The sequence below is a fragment of the Panicum virgatum genome, chromosome 1N (assembly GCF_016808335.1).
Source record: "Panicum virgatum strain AP13 chromosome 1N, P.virgatum_v5, whole genome shotgun sequence".
Classification (NCBI taxonomy): Eukaryota; Viridiplantae; Streptophyta; class Magnoliopsida; order Poales; family Poaceae; genus Panicum; species Panicum virgatum.
In genome coordinates, this window is record NC_053145.1 from 56,117,266 (window position 1) to 56,140,683 (window position 23,418).

The window sequence follows — 23,418 nt, forward strand, 5'->3', positions numbered from 1 at the left end:
CCGGAGGGGCAGCCAGCGCATGCAGTGACGGCGGCGTGCGCGGAGGCCAGCGACGCGGTGGCGGGATGGACCAGTGAGGTAGCTAGCGCAGGCGGAGCCTGATGGCGTGCGAAGGCAGGTGGGACCGCCGCGGCAGCCAGTGGCGCGAGGCGCGGGTGTGACTGTGGCCCGAACGAAGTGGTGGCCGTTGGAGCTCGAGGCGGCCAACAGGAGGCGGAGGCCGGAGACTGTGGTGGCCTAGTGCGGCGGCCTGTCCTGGCCTGGCGCGCGCGACCGATAGCGGGAGGGAGGGAGGAGCGCGCATCCAGCGGCAAGAAGGAGGGCGAGGCGTGCAGCCAGCGGGCGGGAGGGAAAAGGGGATAACAAGGAGAGAGTGTGTGAAAAAGATGATAAGAAAAAAAAGAGAAGATGATAAGGGTAATTTTGACATTGTATCTTTAAGATAATATCAAGAAGCTGTTTTTGCCAAATGTTTTCCAAAACGACTTCAACTCTATCAAAAAAACCGCTCTGCTAAAAAACCCGGAGGCGAAACCGTTTTTTAGGAGCCGGAGCTCTTCCGAACAAACCCTTAGAGTTGTCGTTATGATATCAATTCTTATATCTTTTCAACACACTCTTCATTTTGCAAGGATTTTTTTTCAAACTTCTCCTTCTATGAAAGCATATTATGAATCAATCCCCACAAAGATTTGTGGGACTATTGTGCTCTGGATTTTGGCTCCTACTCATAAAAAAATTCTATGGAAAAATATAAAGGCCATCACCATAGCTTAGAGATTAAGCTACGAAGGAAAACGCTCATATAGTTGCTAGTCTCCAACTCCGCGTGTCAACCCCATGAGCAAAGCGGCTCAAAACAGACAAGAGGCAACCACCTCGCTGGCTCGCTCACGCACGCGTACACGGCACAACCGCATTGAGTTCCCCAGTTCAAACGCGCCGAGACCCCCCCCCCCCCCCCCCCAGGAAGAAAAGGCTCCAGAGATTCAAAACCTCCCAAAACCCTCGCCCCCGCCGCCGTCGCCGTCGCCGCCATGGACCGGCCCCCTCCGCGCGGCGCGCCCTGCGACGCCGTGGGCCAGCGGTGGCTCGCCGTCTTCGCCTTCCAGGCCGTCCTCTCAGCCGCGGCCTCCGCGCTCCACCTCGCGGCGTCCCCGCGCGGCCGCCGCCACCCGCTACTCGGAGTCCCCGCCGGCCTCCTCCTCGCGCTCCACCCGCTCCTCGCCTGCGCCGCCACGGGGCTCCTCGCGCTGGCGCTCCGCCTCACCGTATCCCCGCGCCCGCGCCCGCCCCCGCTGCAGCGCCGCGCGCTCGCGACCGCCCTCCTCGCCGCCGCCGGCGCGCTCTCCGTGGGCGCCGCCGCGACGATTCTCCCCGAGGACGCCGGGTGGGCGGCGGTCGCTGGGCTCGGGTTCCGCGGGGTCGTGCTGGGTGCCGTCTTCGCCGCGCACTACTTTGGCCGTGGGAGGTGGTTGCTCCAGTTCCCCATCGTGCAGGTGAGTGGATTAGGGGAATTTAGGGTTTCTCACACATCAAATTGTTTTGAGTTTTCTCGAATTGAAGATGTTCTATAAGTTTCTCGAGGCTGTTGCAACAATAGAAGATGAACTTTCAGGCTTAGGCATCACATTGGTATGCGTTTGGATTACCTGCTTAGGTTGGTGGTTGTGATTTCTGTTACTAAAGCAACGGCAAGTGTTCAAGCTATTCTTGATTTATTCTAGTATGCTGCATGATTCCTGCTGCTTTCTACAGCTTCATTACAGTATGTTTTTGATTCTATGTGAACTTATGTGGGGATGGCTTCCGGCTTTGGTTGTAATCTGAGGTGAAGCAATGGACATGAGGAAGGAGATTAGTATTATTCTGTTTTCAAATGATTTATTAGACCTGTCCTGTCATAGGCTTGTGCTTCATCTAGGGGTTATGGTCGAATTTGCATGCATACAGTAAATTATTCCTTGTATTTGTTGGTCGAATTTGTATGTTTGCTATACCAAAGATGCATCAATAGGTTCTTGTTGTCATATTGATTTTGTAGCAACTGATTGTATATTATAAGCAAAATTAATTGTCAAGGTACACTTTCAACGACTTTTGTAAACTCCTAATACGCCATATAGAAGAAAAAAGGAGTATACTTTAGTTCCTTCTACCAATCTCTTAAGCATTGGGTCAGTACTCTTAATTGCCACTTCTTCTCTGTGCAGCGACCTCTATTCTATGGATTGAAGATGGGGCTTCTGCCATCTGGAAAAAGGGCCCTGAAAGTGTCGCTTCAGGCCTTCTGCCTTTCCTTTGTCCTAATTTTACTCCTTCCTCGGGAATTCAGAATCGGAGGCTCTATTGGAAGCCAAAGACTCACTCAGATCAGCATTTTTATAGTCACAGCTGGGGTTTCCTTCTGTTTGGAAATAAGCCATCATTTTGTCCAGGTTTCCTTTTTGTGATCCAAGTCTTCAGTGTTCAGAGCATGACTAACTTGAAATCCTATGATCTGTAATTTAATTTCCCGTCCAACAAATTTCAGGTTGTACATACAAGGAGGTGCAGTTTTGCTCCACCTCAGAGCACTGCCGTTGCAGAGACTAATCCCACAGAATTTATCCTGGAAACATTGGAACAAAGTGATCCACGATCATTAATACAATATCTTGCTTACCAAGATTTGTGTGTGGTATCTGAGTGTAACGTGGAACCTTGGCGCCGAGGTGCCTTCTTTGAGGAATCTGGTGAAACTTATAAAAGAATTGTGACAGCTTGTTTGAAGCCACTTGAGGAGTTTACTTCAATAATTGCTCAAGCCCTTGGAGATTATTCGCCAGATTCATTGTCACAACAGTCCATACTCTTCAGTGCATTTGATGATTCTCAGGTAAAGCTAATAGGACTTGGGTTGATATAAAACTCTATTTTACTTCTGATGTTGTATTTTCTGCTGTGAATTATTCGTGTTTGTGTCTTGGTTGCTAACATAGTGCATTCTTGGTTGGGCCGCAGCTAATGACGATTCCTTATCTTTGTGGTCTCTCTTATTTGTTCATATTCTAATAACATAATATTTGTATAGATATTTTCTCATCTTTATAGAGTTTCGATATACTTTAGTTACGATTACTCTATATGTGTTTTCATCCTCGTTCGTAATATAGATATACTTTGAGTTAGCTTTTTTTTATGTTAACAATATCAGAAGTGGGTAATTGTAAGCACATATATCTGAGAACCATGGGAATTCTTTTATAAATTATAATAATGGAGGATGGTAATAATATGTAGAGCTACATGGTTACTTTTAGGTTATTGATATTAGGGAGATGGGTAATTAGACTCAAATTTAGAGGGTATGGATATTAGTTGAGTATTTTATACTCTGGCAAATTAGTTCATTTTTTAACCAATTAGCTAGTCCTAACTCCTAAATGTCATGTATTTAAGGGCAGGGGTATTATCATTTTGATAATGGTAGGTGTGTGTAATTTATATAGATTTTAGGGGGTTACTTTAGACTTTTTTTTATAAAGGCAAAAAAAAACTCGACCCGCGAGGGGCAAGCCGCCCCCCGGGCATTAATGTAAGAAGAAGGACCTCTCACGCAGGCCGAGAAAACCCCCGAACCCCTGCCCCACCCTTACACAGGGGCGCCGTAACCCGTGTGAGAGCGGGCCGGGGTGAGCCGGGACCTATTTCCATGTGCTTTGGCGTGCAGGCAAGGGGATTTTTTCAACCTCAGCCCGAAATTCGCTCCCACCGGGAGTCGAATCCAGGACCTGAGGAGTGCTACTGAGGCCACCTAACCAATCCGGCTAGGCACCCTTTCGCTTTTTATAAAGGCATACTTTAGACTATTTTCATAATGGCATGTGTGGTTATTAAGAATATACGATAGATCTAACGGCTATTACTATCAATGATGAATAGATGACAAGTCTCGTGAGGATTAACGTGGAGGCTCCAAAAGGATCCTCCAGTTAATAGTTGTAAGATACCACCAGAATGGAACTGCTAGCAGGCATGTAGATGCACAATGAATTCTTGCAAAACACGATCCATGTAATAGCAGCAAATTTTTTCGGTATTATGGTCAACACATGTAGTTTGAATTCTTTGTTTTACATTATAAAATCATTCATGTTGAATAATTTTGAAAATGTAGTTTTTATATTGTGAATACAACATTACAGTTGTTAGCATTCATATTGAGCATCATGCAGCCAATGGTGTTTTCATTTGGAATGTTTCTAATTGTTTGGTATTAGCCAATGGTGCTTTCGTAAACTAATGCCTAACTTAAAATTATTTTCTGTGACTTGTTCATTGTAGATATGCACATGGTGTGCTCGGACATTGGCAGGATTAACTGCACGCTCACGCCAGGAGGACCGCTATGGAGTTGCTCAACTCACTGGCTGCAATGCTGCCGTGATGACCACATTACTGTCTGCTCTATTGGCAATTGAGGCATGTTTAGGGAAGAAAATGAACCCACAGCCCGCATTGGGTCCAGAAAATATTAAGTGGGGTAACTTCTCCACAGTACGAAAAGGAACTGGAATTGCAATTGTGAGCACGCAAAAAGGCGGTTTGCACAAGAAAGTTTATGCCATGGCTGATGTTCTTCGGACTTCAGTTTATCAGATAGTTTCAGCCTTCATTGATGACCTGCGAGCAAATGCAAAACCAGCAAGTTTGGAGAAGAATTGGATCAGTGAAGGGAGGAAGCCAGTATATGGTTCACAGGCTGTGTTGGTTCAGAAGTTGAGTTTGTTTATCGAGTACCGGGCTGTCTGAACTTGGTTCGATGTCTCTCAGATCATTAACTGCACTTGGATGGAAGTTTGTTTTTTTCGAACTTGGTTCAACTTGGTTCGAAGGCCATTGCTTTGCACTAGAACCAATGAAGGAGATGGATCCCATTCACAATTTTTCGGAGGGGATATGGACCTTGACTTGTGTATTCCTGTGGGCTGCTCTGCATAACTCACTTCAGCAGGTTCACTGTACTGATGCACCGTGGAAGGCGCCCTCTTGGGGTTTGGGGAAACTATAATGCGCTCAATCCGTGTTTCTATGTTGAAATGTTGAATTGTATCCTTGCAGACTAAAGTTGAAGACAGCTGTGTGTTGTATCATGCATGGGAGAGGGAAACGGGTAGACTTAGTGTTTTTTGTTCGCTTATCAAGATTTGTGACGCTGAAACTGAACTTCACTTTCAAACGATAGCAAAATTCAGAATGCTTTCCTTTAATTTGTGGAATCTGTACTGTCAGCTTTCTGTGTTTCATGGTGGATCCATTTTTCTTCCCCAGTTACCCATTTGCAGTTTCTGGGTCTTGATATTATGCCCAGGGCACGATGGTGTTGTCCAGTTCATTCTTCTCTCTTGTAATACCAGTCTGAACTAAAATTATCGCGCGTTGAGCTTGATACTTTCATTGTTTTTTTTTATTAGTCACACTCCAATGTTCCTGGAAAAAGTTCTGTCCAAGTCAGCGATTTGCGATAATTTTGTGAAATGTAAATCGAGATCGCGAGTAGACAAGTGACAGAATGAATCACAAAGTAACCGAGAGTTTCCATTGATCATTGAGTTCTATATTTATACATGTTACAGATGGCAACCGCCCAAAGGACGTGCTGATTTGGGATGAGGAGGGGTGCGAGATTAGCTGTTATAATTAGTAAAAAGTCTATATAACCCTCTAACGTATCAATGGTAGATCACATTACCCCCTGAACTATAAAACCGGGTTTCTAACACCCTCACTTTTGCAAAACCGGACATTTAACCCCCCAGAGTGGTTTTGCAGCCCAGTTTGCTACAGTGGCGTGGTTTTGTCTTTTTTCCTTTTTTTTATTTTTGCTGAATTTTTAAAAAATTATAGTAAATCACATAAAAATCATAAAATAGAAAATCTAATTTTGTTGGACTTCACGTGAGTAGATCTACACAGTGAACATATAATATGGTATGTTTTAGCACAAATTTTTTGTTGTAGTTTTAGATCTATGCTTTACTGCAATTAATCAGAATAATCCATAGATGCATTTTTTGTGGTCCAACTGTGGTGAAATTTTTACTGTGAGAGAATTATTGTATTATTGAACTGTAGTAAAAATTTCATACTCATTGGGTCATGTATATCTTAGTTATAACTTTATTTAGGTTTATGTTTGTTAAATCTATGCTTTATCTATAACTAAGTTATACATGATCCAATGAGTATGAAATTTTTACTACAGTAAAAGCATACTATAATTAGCCCACCATAAAAATTTCAACACAATTGGACCATAGAAGCTTCATCTATAAATTATTCCATACAGAAAAGCATAGATCTAAAGCTACAACAAAAAATTAGTACTAAAGCATACTATATTATATGCTCATTGTATAGATTTACTCATGTGAAGTTCAACAAAATTAAATTTTCTATTTTATAATTTTCTGTGATTTATTATGATTTTTTAAAGATTCAGCAAAAATAAATAAAAAGGGAAAAATAAAACCGGGCTACTGTAGCAATACCGGGCTTTAAAACCACCCTTGGGGGTTAAATGTCTGGTTTTGCAAAGGTGAGGTGGTTAGAAATCCGGTTTTGTAGTTCAGGGGGTGATGTGATCCACCATTGATACGTTGGGGGGTTATATAGACTTTTTCCTTATAATTAAGGGATGAGATCACCCCTTTAATTATTTTCAACACTCCCCCTTGATTGAATCCATCTTTAGATCAATGAACTTATATTATTCCTCAAAAACCCTATGGGAAAAAAGGGGAATATTTCCTTCTAATGATTACTCCATTAACTCAATGAGTTCAACAGAATAATCTATGTCTTTTGTATTTCCATAAAAAACCCCGTGGGGAAAACTAGAAATACTGACATATGCTTGTGTTAACATTGCCTCATTAAAAACCTTTACTGAGAAAACCCCATGGAAAAAACTCATAAAGAAAAAAAGAGTACAATGTGATGCATTCTAACAAGGCATACCACTTGGGGATTCTCCCCCTGAATCTTGCAAATCTCGAAGTCTCCACACACCAATACCACGAACACATTTCTCAAATGTTGAAGCAGGTAAGGACTTTATGAACAAATCAGCAAGATTATCACAAGACTTCATTTGCAAGGTGTTTATCTCACCACTCTGTTGGAGTTCGTGAGGATAAAACAGCTTAGGAGCAATATGCTTCGTGATGTTGCTCTTTATGTAGCATGTTTGCATCTTAGTAACACAAGCAACATTATCCTCAGATAATGGTTGGTGATTCCAAAGAACCAATACCACACGACAGCTGTATGTGATTAATCATTCTGCGAAGCCATACACACTCTCGTGATGCTTCATAAAGTGCAATTATCTCAGAATGATTTGTGGAAGTTGCCACAAATGTCTATTTAGACGATTTCCAAGAAATGGCAGTTCTATCATGTAAGAGAACGAATCCTGTCTGCGATCTGGCATTATGGGGATCAGATAAATAGCCAGCATCAGTGTATCCAACCAACGTAGGATCTTGATTTTTCTCATAGAACAAACTCAAGTCCTTAGTGCCATTCAGGTTATCTGAGGATTTGCTTCCCTCCTACCCAATGACGTTTCGTCGGAGCAGCACTATGTCTTGCAAGTAAATTCACCGCGAAAGCAATACCAGGCCTGGTGCTATTCGCGAGTAAGGATGGCAACGGGCCGGGTTCGGATCGGGTGGAGTCTCCGTGCACCCAAAACCGAAACCCGAACCCAAACCCGAAACCGATTCGGGTGGAAATCCATCACCAAAACCAAACCCGCGGATACCCGAAACCCGAATGGATACCCAAAACTCGCGGATAAATATACACATATTCACATGTATAAATAAAAGGCAACAAATAATAAATATTTTCATGAGTCAACTTTCAATAAATTTAATAGTCTAAGTAAACAAGTTATCATTAACATATTATAAAACATGAGTTTTAATTTCAAATGATTTATTTCGGATATCCATTGGATATCCACGTGTGAAAACCAAAACCCGAAACCGAACCCGAAACCAAACCCAAACCCGAACCTGAAAACTGTGGGTGAAAAATCAATACCAAACCTGAAACCCAAAAAACCGAAACCCACGGATATCCGCACCGAACCCAATCCGCTACCATCTCTATTCGCGAGATACATAAGTGCTCCAATGAGGCTGAGATATGGGAATTCCGACCCTAGTATCTCTTCTCCCTCGTCCCGTGGCCGAAAAATGTCTTTTTCGAGATCAACCGATCTTACTACCACGGGAGTCTTGGCTGGATAAGACTTATCCATATTGAATTTCTCCAATATTTTCTAGATATAGGCAGACTGGTACACTAGGATTCCTGAATGAAGGCTCAATTTGAAATCTAATGCAAAATTTGGTTTTACCCAAATCCTTCATCTCAAACTCCGTCTTAAGATGATTGCGAGCTTTATCAATATTGGGCAATCATCACTATAGGAGTAACCTTTCTGCAAAAAGGTACTCCCTCAATCGGTTGTACCACATTTGTCCCGACTTCTTAAGGCCATACAAAGACCTTCTCATTTTACACAATACATGTAGCGATTCGCGCCCTGATTCGGTATAGAAATCCCATCGGGAACTTTCATGTAAATATCCGAATCAAGTGACCCATACAGATATGCGGTCACTACGTCCATGAACTGCATAGATAGACGCTTTTGTATTGCCAACGATATTAGATATCGGAACGTATTTCCACTAATAACTGGAGAATATGTTTTATTAAAATCAACTTCGGGTCTCTGCGTAAACCCTTGTGCTACTAGCCTTGCTTTGTATCTCACCACCTCGTTTTCATTCCGTTTCCGAAAGAAAAATCATTTAAAACCCACAGGAAAGGTTTTAGGAGGTGTAAGTATCACTGATGAAAATACCTCTCACTTAGCAAGCGAGGTTAACTCCGCATCAATTGGCTCCTTCAATTAATCCCAATCTGAGTGCTTCTTGCACTCTGCCATGGACTTAGGTTTTGGATCTTTATGGAGATTCTTAGCAATTGATTCGGAGAAGGATATGTCGACAATTGTAGCCTTACGATCATATCTCTCTCCAGTGTTAAGATAATTTATGGAAATTTCTTGTATCCCCTTCGACGGTTCGTCATTTCCCAATACGACCCCGTTAGGGTGTTCCGAAATCCCAGCATCAGAATAGGTGTGCACTGTTGATGCGAGATGTGGAATTTTCCTATCCACTTCAGTTCTCTCAATTGACCGTTGTGTCATATTTGCTAGTCTAGAAGGGTTATCCTTCTCTTTCCTATTACGCTTACGAGAAGCCGCACCTGCAGGAATTGCCGTACTTCTTCCACTCTTCCCAGAAGAAGGAAGTTGAATAGTTTTATTTGATACCTATATTCTTTCTGGCACATTCCTTGCCGGTATATAGGACTTTGTGACGTCTTTACCAGCATTAAATTGGTTTGGCAGATTATTTGCAATATTTTGCAAATTCAGAATCCTTAGAACTTACAGTTCTGATTCTTGAGTACGAGGATCCTCGTTGGCGATGCCCCTTGCATCCCAGTTTATTTCCTGGCTTTTAGCGTGGTACTTAAATTCTCCCCCTAAAGCCGGGAAATGATCTTCATTGAAGATACTATCAGCGAACCGGGCCGTGAGCAAATCCCCAGTTAGGGGCTCCAGGTATTTTTATGATCGACGGAGATATAAATCCCACATAGATCCCCAATTTACTGTGTGGCCCCATCGATGTTCGCTTGGGTGGTGAGATCAGTACGTATACAACGCTACCGAATTTTCGCAGATGGGAAATACTTTGAGGATCACCTCGCACTATTCAGCGGGGAAGCTGTATGGTATGCAGTTGGGCGAAGTTGTATCAAGTCTGTAGCGTGTAGAACTACATGACCCCAACACGTTGTTGGAAGATTACAACCTTACAATATTGGTCTAGCGATAAGCTTAATCATCTTGATTAATGCTTCTGACAATCCATTCTGTGTGTGAACATATGGGACCGAACGGCTTATTTGGCCCACATATATCACCTTGGATACGCTCAAGGAATTTGAGAGGCTCTTCCTTAATTTTGAGATACAACGGTCTCAAAATTAATTTCCCAGTAGCACATGAAGTGCACGTGATATCCAAAGATTGTGGGAACTTAGCACTACTCAAATCATGACCAATCAAATTGCCTATGATTTTTCTCATCATTCCAACTCCGGGATGCCCAAGTTGATCATGCCAAACTTGGAATGCATCGACATTCTGGAAAATCACCTTGTATGCAACATGCGGTACGGGCTTTATGTACAATCCAGGCGGAAGATATAACACTTTCTCTAGTGTTTCTTTGCCTAATCCGTTGTCCTTGGTGAATAAGAGGAACTCCTTGTTATTCTCTTCATGTGTCTCAACATGAATACCATTACAACGGATATCTTTGTAGCTTAGGAGGGTACGAGTCACATCAGGATATAACATTGCTTCCTGGATATAGCAATGCTTCCTCGATTGTTATCTGCGTACCCATAGGGAATACAATAGTGGCTCATCCAGAACCCACTATCATAGCATCGCGTCCAGCGATGGTTAAAACATTTCCCTAAGCACAGTATTTGATGAACAACTGTCCACCAGGCACATCTCTTCCTCTATCGGATCAACTCCCGTAGAAAATCTATATAATTTGTAGAATTTAAACATAAAAACTCATGCAAATATATAGAAACACATATGAATGTCATAGATATTGTAAACAGAGTGCTAGTACAACCAAAGTAAGGACAACATCATGTCATAATATTACAAGTCTTGCAAATCGAATTATCCAAATATCTAACAACTAGGATAATGAATCTAGTTAAGGTCCCCTAAGATGTCGTTGGACTCGTACTCCACGATCATCTTGTCGTCACCCGAAGAGGTCTCCCCCTGATGGGGTGTCTCGGTCTCACTTGGTCCCGCTCCATTGGAGCCCAAGGCCGAAGTGCCAACCTCATACTCATGAGTGACGAAGTGTGCTTCATACTTCATGCCTTGAGCCTTGTGCCCATTACCCGTGGATTTCTGATACAGATCCACCAGATGTTGTGGGGTCTTGCACTTCTTAGCCAAATGATCAGAACAACCACATTTGAAACAAGTCTTGTTGTTATTGTTCTTCTTTGGCTTAGAAATGCCTTTACCCTTGTTGTTGAAGTTTCCCCGAGGCTTACGGAACTTCTTCCGCTTGCCACCAGAATGGTTTCGAGGATGACTGCTAGAGCCATCCCTCCCAGTCCTTTGAGTGACATGCACTTCAGGCAGAGGAGCAGTGCCCGGAGGACGCTGCTGTGAGTTCCAAACAGTGAGCTCATGATTTTTCTCTGCCTGACGCAAAGTCTGAATCAAATTTGCATAGACTGTGAAACCCTTCTCACGGTACTGCTGAGTGATGAGTCGCTCTGATGGAAGCATTGTGGACAATTTTATCAATCTTATCAAGATCAGAGGGCTCCTTCTCACAGAACTTGAGTTTCTGCCTTATCTTATGAACAGCATGGTTGTATGCATCCACGGATTTGAAATCCTGGACGCGCAACTGGTTCCACTCATAGGAAGCCTCAGAAAAGACAATCGTCTTTTGCTGTTCATACCTTTGCTTCAGGGAGTCCCACAACCTTAGTGGTTCCATCTCCAACATGTATTCAGACTTCAAGTCCGAGTGAATATGGTTCCTTATAATATATAAGGCCCCATACTTCACTGTTTTTGGTATAGGTGGATCATTTGTACCAGGTGGAGTCAAACACTAATACACTCCACGGGTCGATAGACTGACCTTAATTTCCGTCGCCCATTGAGAAAAATTGGACCCATCGAGTGCGAGAACCTCGAACTCTTTGGCGGCCATTTTTCCTACAAAATCCAATGCCAAATATAAATTATTTGGCATAAATAATGCAATTATGCGAATTCAATAAACTTGAATTCCAGCAATTAATTCTCAACTCGATTTGGAATAATTATGATGACAATCATCAGTATAGAGTAGAACTTATAACTCAAAATTCAAAATTGGATACACACGTTGAAGATAGTCACTATGTAGAACATAGTATAGATCCCGCAGTAGTATAGAGATACTACCTTGTGTATGACCAATTTGAAAAATGAATCAAGGTAATCTCTAATTTGATGTAAGTCATTGCGAATTCAATCTTCAAATTGAATTCATGTTAATCACCAAAAATGGTGTAGACCCACTGTCCAAATTCTATGTTGGAATCTCACTTAGGAATAGTCGCTATGTAGAAACATAGCGTAGATTCCTCCTCGTGTATGACCAACATCTAAGAAAATGGATCAAATTATTCCGAAATAGAGACTTTAAACATTGCATTGCATTGTATGAAGCATAACAAAAAAATGGACCATAACAATAATTTGCAAGGTAATATTAAAATGACATGGCAATGAACTAAACTTGAGTACAAAACACATTTACAATAACATATGACCAAAATTAACAGTACTAAAATACATGAAAAATATGAAATTAAATAGTAATGTATGTTCAAATTAAATTGAAATAAAAATAAAAAGTTAATCGGCCTGCAAGCTGCTCAGACATGGTCGTCATGTGCTGGACCGAACCATGCTGGCCGGCCTTTCCCGCAAGCCGAGTTCTGACCCCTGCCCACCGGTCTGTCAGCCGTGCTTGCCCAGGAAATTTTTTCATTTTTATATTTTTTAAAAATTAAAATTTCAAAAATATATGTGCGTTTTGAAATATTTCAAAAATACCCCCCGGTCGCCCCCCATAGGGCGACAGGCCTTAAGTGAATTTTTTTTTTCAAATTCGCAATAAGGTCCCTGGAAATAAAAAAAACCTGTCGCCCGTTGGGGGGGCGACAGGTGCCTGTCGCCCAGCCCACGGGCGACCGCCGCTGGGCCCTGCCCACGGGCGCGGCAGGGGGCCTGTCGCCCCCCCCCCCCGCGGGCGACAGGGGGGCCTATCGCCCCCCCCCCCCCCCCCCCGCGGGCGACCGGGGGTACTCCCCCTATATAAGCTCAAGCCCTCCCCTTCCCTCCTCATTTGAGCCCGAAAATTCCACCAAAAATCCAGAAAAAAACAGAGGAGTGAGGAGAAGGAAAGCGGCGAAGCACTGCCGGATTCAGCACTTGTGATCTGCAGGTTAGTACATTTTTTGTTTTTTTGCTGGTTACATGAGGCCGGCCTACTGACTCTGAGCCGTCTTGTCGAGGTTGGGCCTATTCAGCTCGACCGATCCCTCCTGACGGCGCTCGTTGACAGATGGAGGACGGAGACACACACGTTCCACCTCCCGTGTGGGGAGATGACTCCTACGCTGCAGGACGTGGCCTACCTCCTCGGCCTCCCTATCGTCGGGGATGCTGTAGGTCCGCGTGTGGTGGCGGCCTCATGGAAGGATGAGCTGGAGGCCCGTTTTGCCCTGGTTGACCGCGTGGAAGAAGCAGGTCCGATCAACCCGCACCCGCGAGCAGCAGGTCCTTCGAAGACCTGGTTCCTACAGTTTACAGTACGTATTCATTCCAAATATAAATTTAATTGTTACAATTCACATGTTCCATTGATAGTTGAAACCATTAATCTTAATTGTTTATGCAGCCTATCCTTTTGGCTGCGGATGCCGACGAGTACAGTGTGACCAGATCGCTGGAGGCGTATCTACTTTGGTTGTTTGGTTACATCATGTTCAACAACACTCATGGCAACTCGGTCGATAGGATTCTCCTTCCGTATGCACGGGAGATTGCGGATGGGGACGAGGACGTACCGCCCTACAGCTGGGGTGAGGCGGTACTTGCAGCCACTTACCGTGGACTCTGTGACGGCTGCATTAAGACACATGGGAACGCTATCCTGTCAGGGTGCCCACTACTGCTACAGCTTTGGTCGTACGAGAGGCTAGCCGTTGGTCGGCCCTTTGTCAGCCACGAGCCTTACCACGGAGGCATGTACGGCGACGAGGAGGACGAGAGGCCCACTATGGGAACTATCTGGATCTGGCGTCAGGTACGTTCGTATCAAATCTAATTTTGTTATTCATTGTTACATGATGTATTAGTGCAATTTTAATTTTACTTATTCGGAATGCAGAGGTCCTGGGCACATGCGCGGGTTAGACGCGCATATCCTGAGTTTGTTTCGGAGCACGACATGCTGACGCCCGAGGACGTTATCTGGGAGCCTTACAGCCCAGAGGCTGTGGCTAGACGTGCACCAGCAGGCCTGTCTTCGCACTGCTCCGCGAATGCGAGCCTGTGGCTTACTTCCGCCGTCCTGGTTTATGACATCGCGGTTGAGGCATATTGCCCCTGGAGAGTCAGGAGACAGTTTGGGCAGCGCCAGGAGTTTCTGGTGCCCACCGCGTTGGAGCGTGTAAGTCGCCAGGACCACAAGTAATTATGAATGAACTTGGCTCATACATTCGTGTCGAATCTAACGATTCTTCGTAATCCACTTTGTAGGTTGTCAAGGAGTGGCTTGCCGTGCTCTGATGATTGGCTCACCAAGATCCAGCCGTGGGTGGACCAATGGGAACAGGCAGACGAGCTCTTGGTCCATCCAACAGGACCACACACAGACAGCTCCTTTAGGTCTTACCTCACCTGGTACTTACCCCGGACTCGGGCTCGTCTGGTTTTTGTTGACACTCACCCGCAGCCACACCAGGCGAGGCCTCAGGATGGCTATGGCCGGCACCGCGTGGAGGCACTAGCTGGCGCGGTGAGTCTCTTGATCATATTTGCATATATATATAATCATATTCATAAGATAATTCATGTGTTTGTAACTTTACTGAATTGATGCAGCTTCGCCTTTGCAACATGATGGAGACGGACTGCTCGACTTACCTGACGAGGGTACGTGCCGGATCCCCAATGACCCAGTTTGAGCAGACAGAGGCATGGTCGAGGCAGCGTGATCAGTTGCGTCAGGTAGCGCACAACTTCGGAAGCCGTGTGCAGTACGAAGACAGCCACGGGTCGTCTCAGGCCTCGTCGTCGTTCCCGTGTCCGTCGACCATGCACGGGCCGACGTCGCAGTTCTTCCCAAGTGCAGGTAACGTACATATCTCTTTAAAATTACATCAAGTGTTCCTACATATTTACTAATATCACATACAGGATACGATCCAGCTACTGCGTTCGGCCATACTGGAATGTTTAGAGGGACAGCATCAGTTGGCGGACCGTATCCAGGGATGGTACCGGGGCCACAGATACCGGCGTACACAGGTTAATTTATGTTTCGTATTTCGGTTTCTACATGTCATTACGAAATATACGAGCGTACGCTAACATCCACATTTTTTGCGTAGGATTCTACCCCGATGCGGGCGCCGGACCTTCTTCTTCCTCCTTTTGACTAGATAACGAGACATTCACCTTAGACGACTTCGACAGCTTGAGTCCAGAAGAGCCTGCCGCGCAAGGTGACCCCGATGTCTTGGGGTATTCACAGCTAGGAGGAGCACCACTTGGGATCTCTCAGCAGCAGACACCGCAGCCCCTTGCGCGTCCTGAGCGACAGGTGAGGTCTCCGGATGTTCTCACCTACTCCGAGGGACATGTCCGTGCCCAGCAGAGGCCTAAGAGGGTCCGACGCCCTAGGGGTGGTTAGATGTATATGATGTTTATTTGTAATGAGATAGCTGTGGACCGCTTATTTGTATCCGATGTTTATGATTGTGGTAGATTACTTGTCATTTGTTTCTATAGATATTATTGATGTGAACTTATTATGTTTGTGGGTTCCATAATGCTCGTGAAATAAGGGAAGTTCTTGCGATTTTTTCCCGTGATTTAATGAAGGACAAGTTACGTGCGGTAGGAGTTAGCGGCCGAGATCTTGCCGACGATGATGACGAATACACGTTCCTGGAAAAATAAAAGTCCCTGGAAAAAAAAGGGGGGGCCTGTCGCCCCCCCAACGGGCGACAGGGGCCTGTCGCCCGAGGGGTGTGCGACAGGCCCCTGTCGCCCGTTGGGGGGGCGACAGGTCCCCCCTCCTTTTTTTTCTCCAGGGACTTCGTTGCAAATTTGAAGAAGAAAAAATTACACTTTGGGCCTATCGCCCTATGGGAGGGCGACCGGGGTATATTTTTGAAATATTTGAAAACGGACATATATTTTTGAAATTTTAATTTTTAAAAAATATAAAAATGAAAAAATCTCCTTGCCCAGTACCGAGCTAGCCTTGCAGCCTCGCCCGTCCAGCGCCAGCCTCGCCCGTCCAGCGCCAGCCCGCTCCCAGCAGTGCCGGCCCGCTCGCCGCATCACCAGCTCGCTTGTTGCGCCGGCCGGCCAGCAAAACTGGCCTTCTAGCCGCACGCACAGCACCGAGGCGGCCTTTTTTTCAATTTTATATTTAAAAAAACAAAATTTCAAAAATATATGCCGAATGGGAAAATTTTCAAAAATGGGTGCCTGTCGCCCCCCTAATGGGCGATAGGGGGCTGTCACCCATCCAGTTGGCGACAGGACCTAAATGTAATTTTTTTATATTTAGGTCCTGACGCCCAGGGCGCATTAAACAGTGAACTTTTAAATTAATATAAAATTGTAGAAAAATCAGAAAAATACAAACTTAACTGTTCTAGATTCTATGAAATAAGATCTACAACTTTTGTTACATAAAGTTTTTCATTTGATCAATGTATCTTGCTCTATTTTAAATACCAGTTTAATGCACTTTTATTTAAATCTGAAGATCCATCCTTTGGATGCATATCATATTTGGCCAGAGTGTTTCATGTGGTGAGTATAGGCTTGTGTAAAATTGGTAGGCCCAAAAACCACTTCTAGCATAAGTTTTTTAAATTAGATCATGCAATATATCTAGTTTAAATGAGTTATTTATCCGTACTGCTATACTGAGTTTTAGGAGCCATAACTTTTGCAGTAGCCTTATTTTATTTCCTAAGAGCTATAGAAAAAGTTTGGTAAATTTTAGATAAACACAACTGGACCAAATGAATTATGACTAAGGTAAATGCACTAAATCAAGAAAAATAGTTCTTGTACCTAGAAAAATCTGAAATAATTTATTTGGTCTAGTTATGCTTATCTAAAATTTACCAAACTTTTTTTGTAGCTCTTAAGAAATAAAATAATAGTACTATAAAAGTTATGGCTTCTAAAACTCAGTATAGCAGCATGGATAAATAACCCATTTAAACTAGACATATTGCAAGATCTAATTTAAAAACTTATTCTAGAAATGTTTTCTAGGCCTACAGATTTTGTACAAGCCTATGCTCACCATATGCAACACTCTAGCCAAAGATGACATACATCTAAAGGATGGATCTTATGATTTAAATAAAAGTGCATTAAACTGGTATTTAAAATAGAGCAAGATACATTAATCAAATGAAAAACTTTATGTAACAAAAGTTGTAGATCTTGTTTCATAGAATCCAGAACAGTTGAGTTTGTATTTTTCTGATTTTTCTACGATTTTATAAGTTCACTGTTTAATACGCCCTGGGCGCCAGGACCTAAATATAATTTTTTTACATTTAGTTCCTATCGCCCACTGGATAGAGACCCATTTTTGAAAAAAAAATTATTCGGCATATATTTTTGAAATTTTTTTTAATATAAAAATGAAAAAAAAACACCAAGGCGCTACGCGCACCGGCCCGTGAGTGCCTGCAGCCGCTCCTGGGCTGTACTTGCCGAGCCGCCCTTCCTGCCTCACTTGCCAGCCGCGCTGGCCTGCTAACCGCTCGCCGGCCCAAGCCGCGAGGCGGCCTGCGAGGCGCACTGGCCCATGTAGCCAGATGGCCCGAGAATGGTATAAACCTGAGCAGTTTGGGCAACTGGCCGTCAAGCCACAGCGCCTGCAACCTACGCTACCCCGATACGCCGGTGCATGGGCGTATCCCGTATCGGATACGTATCCGATACGGATACGCCATCGATACATCACCGATACGTATCGGAGGAGTATCGGGAAAAAAATAAATAAGAAAAAAATCCGGATACTTATTTGGATACGTATCGGAGAAGCGCGGATACGGCTCGAGGGCCGCCGCTGGCACCCGAGGGAGCACTCGCTCGCCGCCCGCCGGAGTGACGCATCGCCTCGCCGGTCCGCGACGAGGCCCGCCGTCCGCGCCGCGGCCACCCCCTGCTTCGCGCCCCGCCCCTTCGCGCACCTCGCCGGGCTCGAGGTCCTCCGCCACCACCTGGATCCGGCGAGGGAGGGAGGGCGGAGGGGCGGCGCTGCAGCGGCCGGCGTGGGACGCACCGCCGCCACCAGCATCGCCCTCAGGTCCCGTGGATGGCTGGCCGCACAGGCCGCAGGCCTCGCCCCGCGCGCCGGGCCCGACCTGGCCGCGCAAGGGGAAGCTTGGACAGGGCCGAGGGAGCAAGGCTGTCGGCTGCTGCTCTTTGCGGTGGGGGAAGAGTGGAAGACACAGAGGAAGGGACTAGTGGCGCCATGCTTGTGCTGCTCGCCTGCTCGGTGGGTGGTGAGAAAGGAGCAGAGAAGGGGAAGGGAAAGAATAAGGCTGCTGAGAGTGTGTGGGCCGTGGCTGGCATGAGAGAAAGAATAGGGGGAGGGGGCGGCTCCTTGCTATTTGACTATGTGTAGTTCTGTACACTTAAACTTCTGCTACTATTTGTTATATATTGTCTTTTTAAATTTTTCTAATTTTAATGTGCACTATTATTTATTTTATTAAAAATTTTATAAAACATATTCGCGTATCAAGTTTTTTTGATAAAATGCCGTATCCGTGTATCCGTATCGGTCCGATACTGATACACGTATCCGTATCCGTGCTGCATAGCCTGCAACAGCTCCGGCCGCCGCTCAGCAACCGCCGCCGATGCAAGTCACCGCCGCCCTCCGCCCCTAGATCCGTCCTAGGGTTGGCCGGATCCGCTACTCCGCCGGCCGAATCTGGTGGTCCGGTGGCCGGAGCAGCGTCCACCTCCTTTCCCGTTCTGCCGACCGCCGAGCATACGGGAACGAAGGCCGGGGCGGGCTCGCCGTCGCCGTCGGAGCCACCGGCCATGGTCGCCGCCGAGACCTCAACAGTGGCCGCACGTGCGGCTACGTCGTCCTCCTACGAAGAACAGGGGCAACAATCTCATCAGTCGACGGTATGCGTCTCGGCTTTGTACCTTGCGTCAAATCGCCGAAAGTTCGTCGACGGGGATCGATTTGCCTCTGGATGTCGAAGTCGAGTACGATTTCCTTCGATTTTCTTCTGTTTCTCGTTCTCCTTCTTCTCAGTGGAAGCAAAGTGCTGATAACGTGTGAAATGTAAATCGAGATCGCGAGTAGACAAGTGACAGAATGAATCACCAAGTAACCGAGAGTTTCCATTGATCATTAAGTTCTATATTTATACATGTTACAGATGGCAACCGCCCAAAGGACGTGCTGATTCGGGATGAGGAGGGGTGCGAGATTAGCGGTTATAATTAAGGGATGAGATCACCCCTTTAATTATTTTCAACAAATTTAGCGCGTCTGAGTATAGACTAAGCGCGACAAAATTGCAACTCTGAATCTCTGATAAGCAATCGGGCTCTTTCGACTTTCAGCACGATGGAAATGCGATGGATGCTGAATTGTTTCATGCTCAAGACATGCAAATTGCCATTTGAAGCAGCCATTCTAATCCAACCGTGAATTTACATTACAAAAACTCACGAACGCATTGGGGAACAGCGAACATGTCATTGCCTGCCCCGGCGGTTAGTTCCGGCAGGTGGTGGATGCGGCGCCGCGTAGCCGTGTGCCTACGCCCCGTCATGTGATGCACAGGCGAACGCCAAGTCCGATGAACCCCTCCTTTAACTCACGACCAGAACGTTGCCGGCCACGCCCTCGGGCCTGGGCGCCGCGGCCAGCGCCGGCCTCCTCGGCGCGGCGGCCGCGAGCACGGAGAGCGCGCCGGTCCTCACGGCCGCCTTCCTGACGCCGGCCGCTGCTGCTGCTGCTGCTGCTGCGGCGGGCTTGGCGCATGCCCGCGCGGCGAGAGGAGTCGGCCGCGGTGCGCGTCGAGTCCCCCGCCGTAGCTCCGGGACGGCTTGAGGCGCTTCCGTGGCGGCTTGGCGAGGTCCTCCAGCGACCCCACGGCGGCGAGCGAGGCGAAGGACTGCGACCTGCCGTCGAAGAACCTGGACAGGCCCCGCTTGAAGGGGAGCTGCGCCATGAGGCCGGACATCTCGAAGCCGCCCGACCCCGAGCCCGAGGAGGAGGTCGCGTCGTCGTCGAGCTCCGACGACGAGCCCGCGGACGACTCCCCCGACGACGACGTGGACGGCGAGCCGATGTCCTCCTCCTGCTCCCCGCACGCGGCGGCCTCCTCCGGCCTCCCGCCGCGGAACAGGAAGTACGCTTCCATATCCAAAATCCTCCGCGTCGCCGAAGCCCGAACACCGATCAGACACCAGATGAAACGCAAGCAAAGATCAAAGAAGGCAGGCAGGCAGGCAGAGAGAGCAACAGCGTGGGTGTGACACGGCGTGGGCTTTGGGGGACGGACGGGCAGGTATAAATGGGGGGACGGAGCTGGGCGTGGATAAGAACGCGACGGGGGAGCGCGCTCGGGCGGAGGAGTCGAGTCAGCGGACGCGCGCGAGCGGAGGGGATAAAGAGGGAGGCCGGTTTATTTAGGCCGTGTTTAGTTCCCTGTTGTATAAACGCAAAAAAAATTTCGACAGAATCTTACTAATTTGAAGTATTAAATGAAGTTTATTTATAAAATATTTTGCACAGATGTGTTGTAAATCGCGAGACGAATCTAATGATGCTAATTAATCTATAATTAATTAATAATTAGCGGATAGTTACTGTAATATTACTGTTGTAAATTATGGATTACATAGGCTCATTAGATTCGTCTCGTGATTTATAGCCCATCTATGCAAAAAATTTTATAAATAGATTTCATTTAGCACTTCAAATTAGTAAGATTCCTACACAAAATTTTGCGTTTTTGTGTTTACGGAATGGGAACTAAACATGACCTCGTGTGCAAGTAAAAGTAAATGCGACGGGAAGCGTTGGATTCGGCATTATCATCCTCAGCCCGGCTCTCGCAGGTTTTTCTCATTTTCTTTTTCGCTATCGGCGAGAGGATAAGGGCGCCACATGGTTTCGGCTCGCGCGGCTTTGGAACCCGCGTGCGCTTGAGCCTGCTCGCTGCGCTGGGACCGGGGGAGCAAGCTGGGCCACACACGCCTTCAAATTCTATACATGCGCGACGCGTGTTTTCCCGAGGGGTTTCAGTTTTCTTCTTTGCCTGCAGGTTTTTTGCTTTCATTTTCCGAGAGGTTTTATGCTTTCTTGGGGGAGGAGGACCGCAGCCCGGAGATGGGAGAGAGAGAGCTCTCGGCTCTCCCTTTCGAATTCGAATTGACATGCGCTGGCGCGGGCAGTGTGCGTGGCATCCCTATCGGCTGCACTGCGCTGCGCCTCAGCTTAGAAGTACTACGTATAGATTTATTACAATCTAATTTCATAAGTCATGACTTAATGATAAGACGAATCTATTAAGCCTAATAGTATATAATTTGATCACTAATTACTACAATAACCATCTGCTAATCGTGCATTAATTATATTTAATAGATTCGTCTAGACCTCTAATTCTTTTTATATTAAATTGATATCTGAATATTCGATATGATAGTTACTTTAAAAAACCAAACTAGACCTTATTATTCCGTTGGGAGAATTTACTCGCCTGAAATGGAAGCCCTGTCCAGATTTTTCCGTTCTTTACTTTTGATAAAGAGGTTTTCCTTATCTTTCTCAATTGCAACTTGGAGTAGCAAAGGAACAAACTTCTTCAAAAAAAAAAGTAGCAAAGGAGCAAAGACTACTTTCGGGAGCAGGACCAACAATTGCAGTTATCTGGAAATTTCTGAGAATATGCGATCCGATGATATTCATCATATGCACGGTATTGTTTTGCGGGTACCTGTCCGATTTTTATGCCATGGGAAAACACTGAAAACACATGCGTTCATGCTCACCTCTTTTGGGGCAAAAATATCTTTCCTCTCCTCCGACAATGGCAGAAATAAATAATGTGCATCGTATAGTATGACACTAGCCGCTAGATACGGCTATAAATTAGACATATGAGAACCATATGATTGATAGTATAATCTAAGAGAGGAACAAACAACTTGCCCAAAGCGAGAAACAACACGAGACCATTAGTAGACGTTACTGTCTCCATCTAAAGCTGATCAAAGCGCCCCGGAGGAAACCCAGAGAAATCGGCGAAGATTCCGTTCGGTCTCGACGCTCTCCCTAAGCAGATGCCAACTCTTGTGCGGAGCTGACTCAGCCGGCCTAGTCCTGCGCCTCTTGATCACTAAGAGCAACTCCAATAAATTGATTTTCTCCTTTTTCTTTTCCACTTTTTAGTCATAAAGAGAATATAGAGGAAAAAAAATTTAGCTCCAACAGATTGATTTTTCCTTTTTCCCTTTCCCTTTTATTTCCCTCCCCTCTCCTTTTTTTAAGGGGAATTCCACCTTCTCCCTTTCCTTTTCCTTTTCTATCCATTCTTTCCTAGCCACAAGATCCACATGCATGAGAAAATCTTGTCCACTTATGAATTAAAGGGAAAGAGAAAAATCAATCTGCTAGAGCATATTTCTCCAATAAATTAAAATTGTGATGGGGAATTCCCTTATAAGATGAGAAAGGGGAGAAGGGAAAATAAATTTGTTGGAGTTGGGTCCAATCTTCGCTTTTGGCCACACCTTTTTTTCGCCAGGATGGACTCGCACTGTCGATTCATGCGCCTTATCTTGGCAGCTCCCGATAGCGAAATGCTGTCCCCCCAACATGAGGAACCACAGCAGGAACGAAGCTCTTATCTGAAATGCCTTGGACAGCTGGTAGCTAGCCATTCAGTTTGTTGGGCTCAGCCTTGCCAGTACCATACGGCAAAGAATCCCAACGTTTCCGCCGAAAAGCATTGCGGAATACGCCCGCCGAATCCCATGGAAAAGCACCAAGATCACCGAGCGATACGAATCTGCCATCCATCAGCCTCGCCGTCGCCGATCCCCCCTGCAAGTTGTTCAGAGCTCAGCGAGGCCAGCGAGTCAAATAAAAAGGATTGAAATATTCAGCTCAGGTGATCGAAGGGAAGAAAACCGTATCCATTCGTGGCCTGGCATGCGGCATGAGCTTATCTGCTTAAGGAGACAAACTATAGTCTATGACAGGTTAGGTTAGTTAAAGTTGAAGGCCGGGGCTAGTGCGGCTAATCGAGTACGCTTATCCCCTTATCCGCACCTGCTTGCCCGCGTGTCGACAGAAACAGAAGTGTTTAAGTTTAAGCAATGGGCATGGCTGGGAGTTCGTTCTGACAGGAAAG

The 23,418-nt window shown here is 45.7% G+C and overlaps 1 protein-coding gene and 1 pseudogene across 1 annotated transcript; one reads left to right on the forward strand and one right to left on the reverse strand.

Moving 5' to 3' along the window:
• The first annotated feature begins 973 nt into the window (after window positions 1-973).
• Window positions 974-5,286, forward strand: LOC120656825. The gene is made up of 4 exons (XM_039935008.1): window positions 974-1,499; window positions 2,214-2,438; window positions 2,534-2,878; window positions 4,327-5,286. The coding sequence occupies exons 1-4, from the start codon at window positions 1,038-1,040 to the stop codon at window positions 4,792-4,794; spliced, it is 1,500 nt and encodes a 499-aa protein (XP_039790942.1). The 5' UTR covers window positions 974-1,037; the 3' UTR covers window positions 4,795-5,286.
• A 14,076-nt stretch (window positions 5,287-19,362) lies between these two features.
• LOC120656826 lies at window positions 19,363-20,640 on the reverse strand (annotated as a pseudogene).
• Window positions 20,641-23,418: the final 2,778 nt, after the last annotated feature.

What these genes read in the sequence shown, in the direction of transcription:
- LOC120656825 (XM_039935008.1), top strand. Translation starts at nt 1,038, where the DNA reads ATGGACCGGCCCCCTCCGCGCGGCGCGCCCTGCGACGCCGTGGGCCAG. An exon ending in TCCAGTTCCCCATCGTGCAG is followed by an intron (nt 1,500 to 2,213) that starts GTGAGTGGATTA and finishes TTCTCTGTGCAG; the next exon opens with CGACCTCTATTCTATGGATT. An exon ending in GTGCATTTGATGATTCTCAG is followed by an intron (nt 2,879 to 4,326) that starts GTAAAGCTAATA and finishes TGTTCATTGTAG; the next exon opens with ATATGCACATGGTGTGCTCG.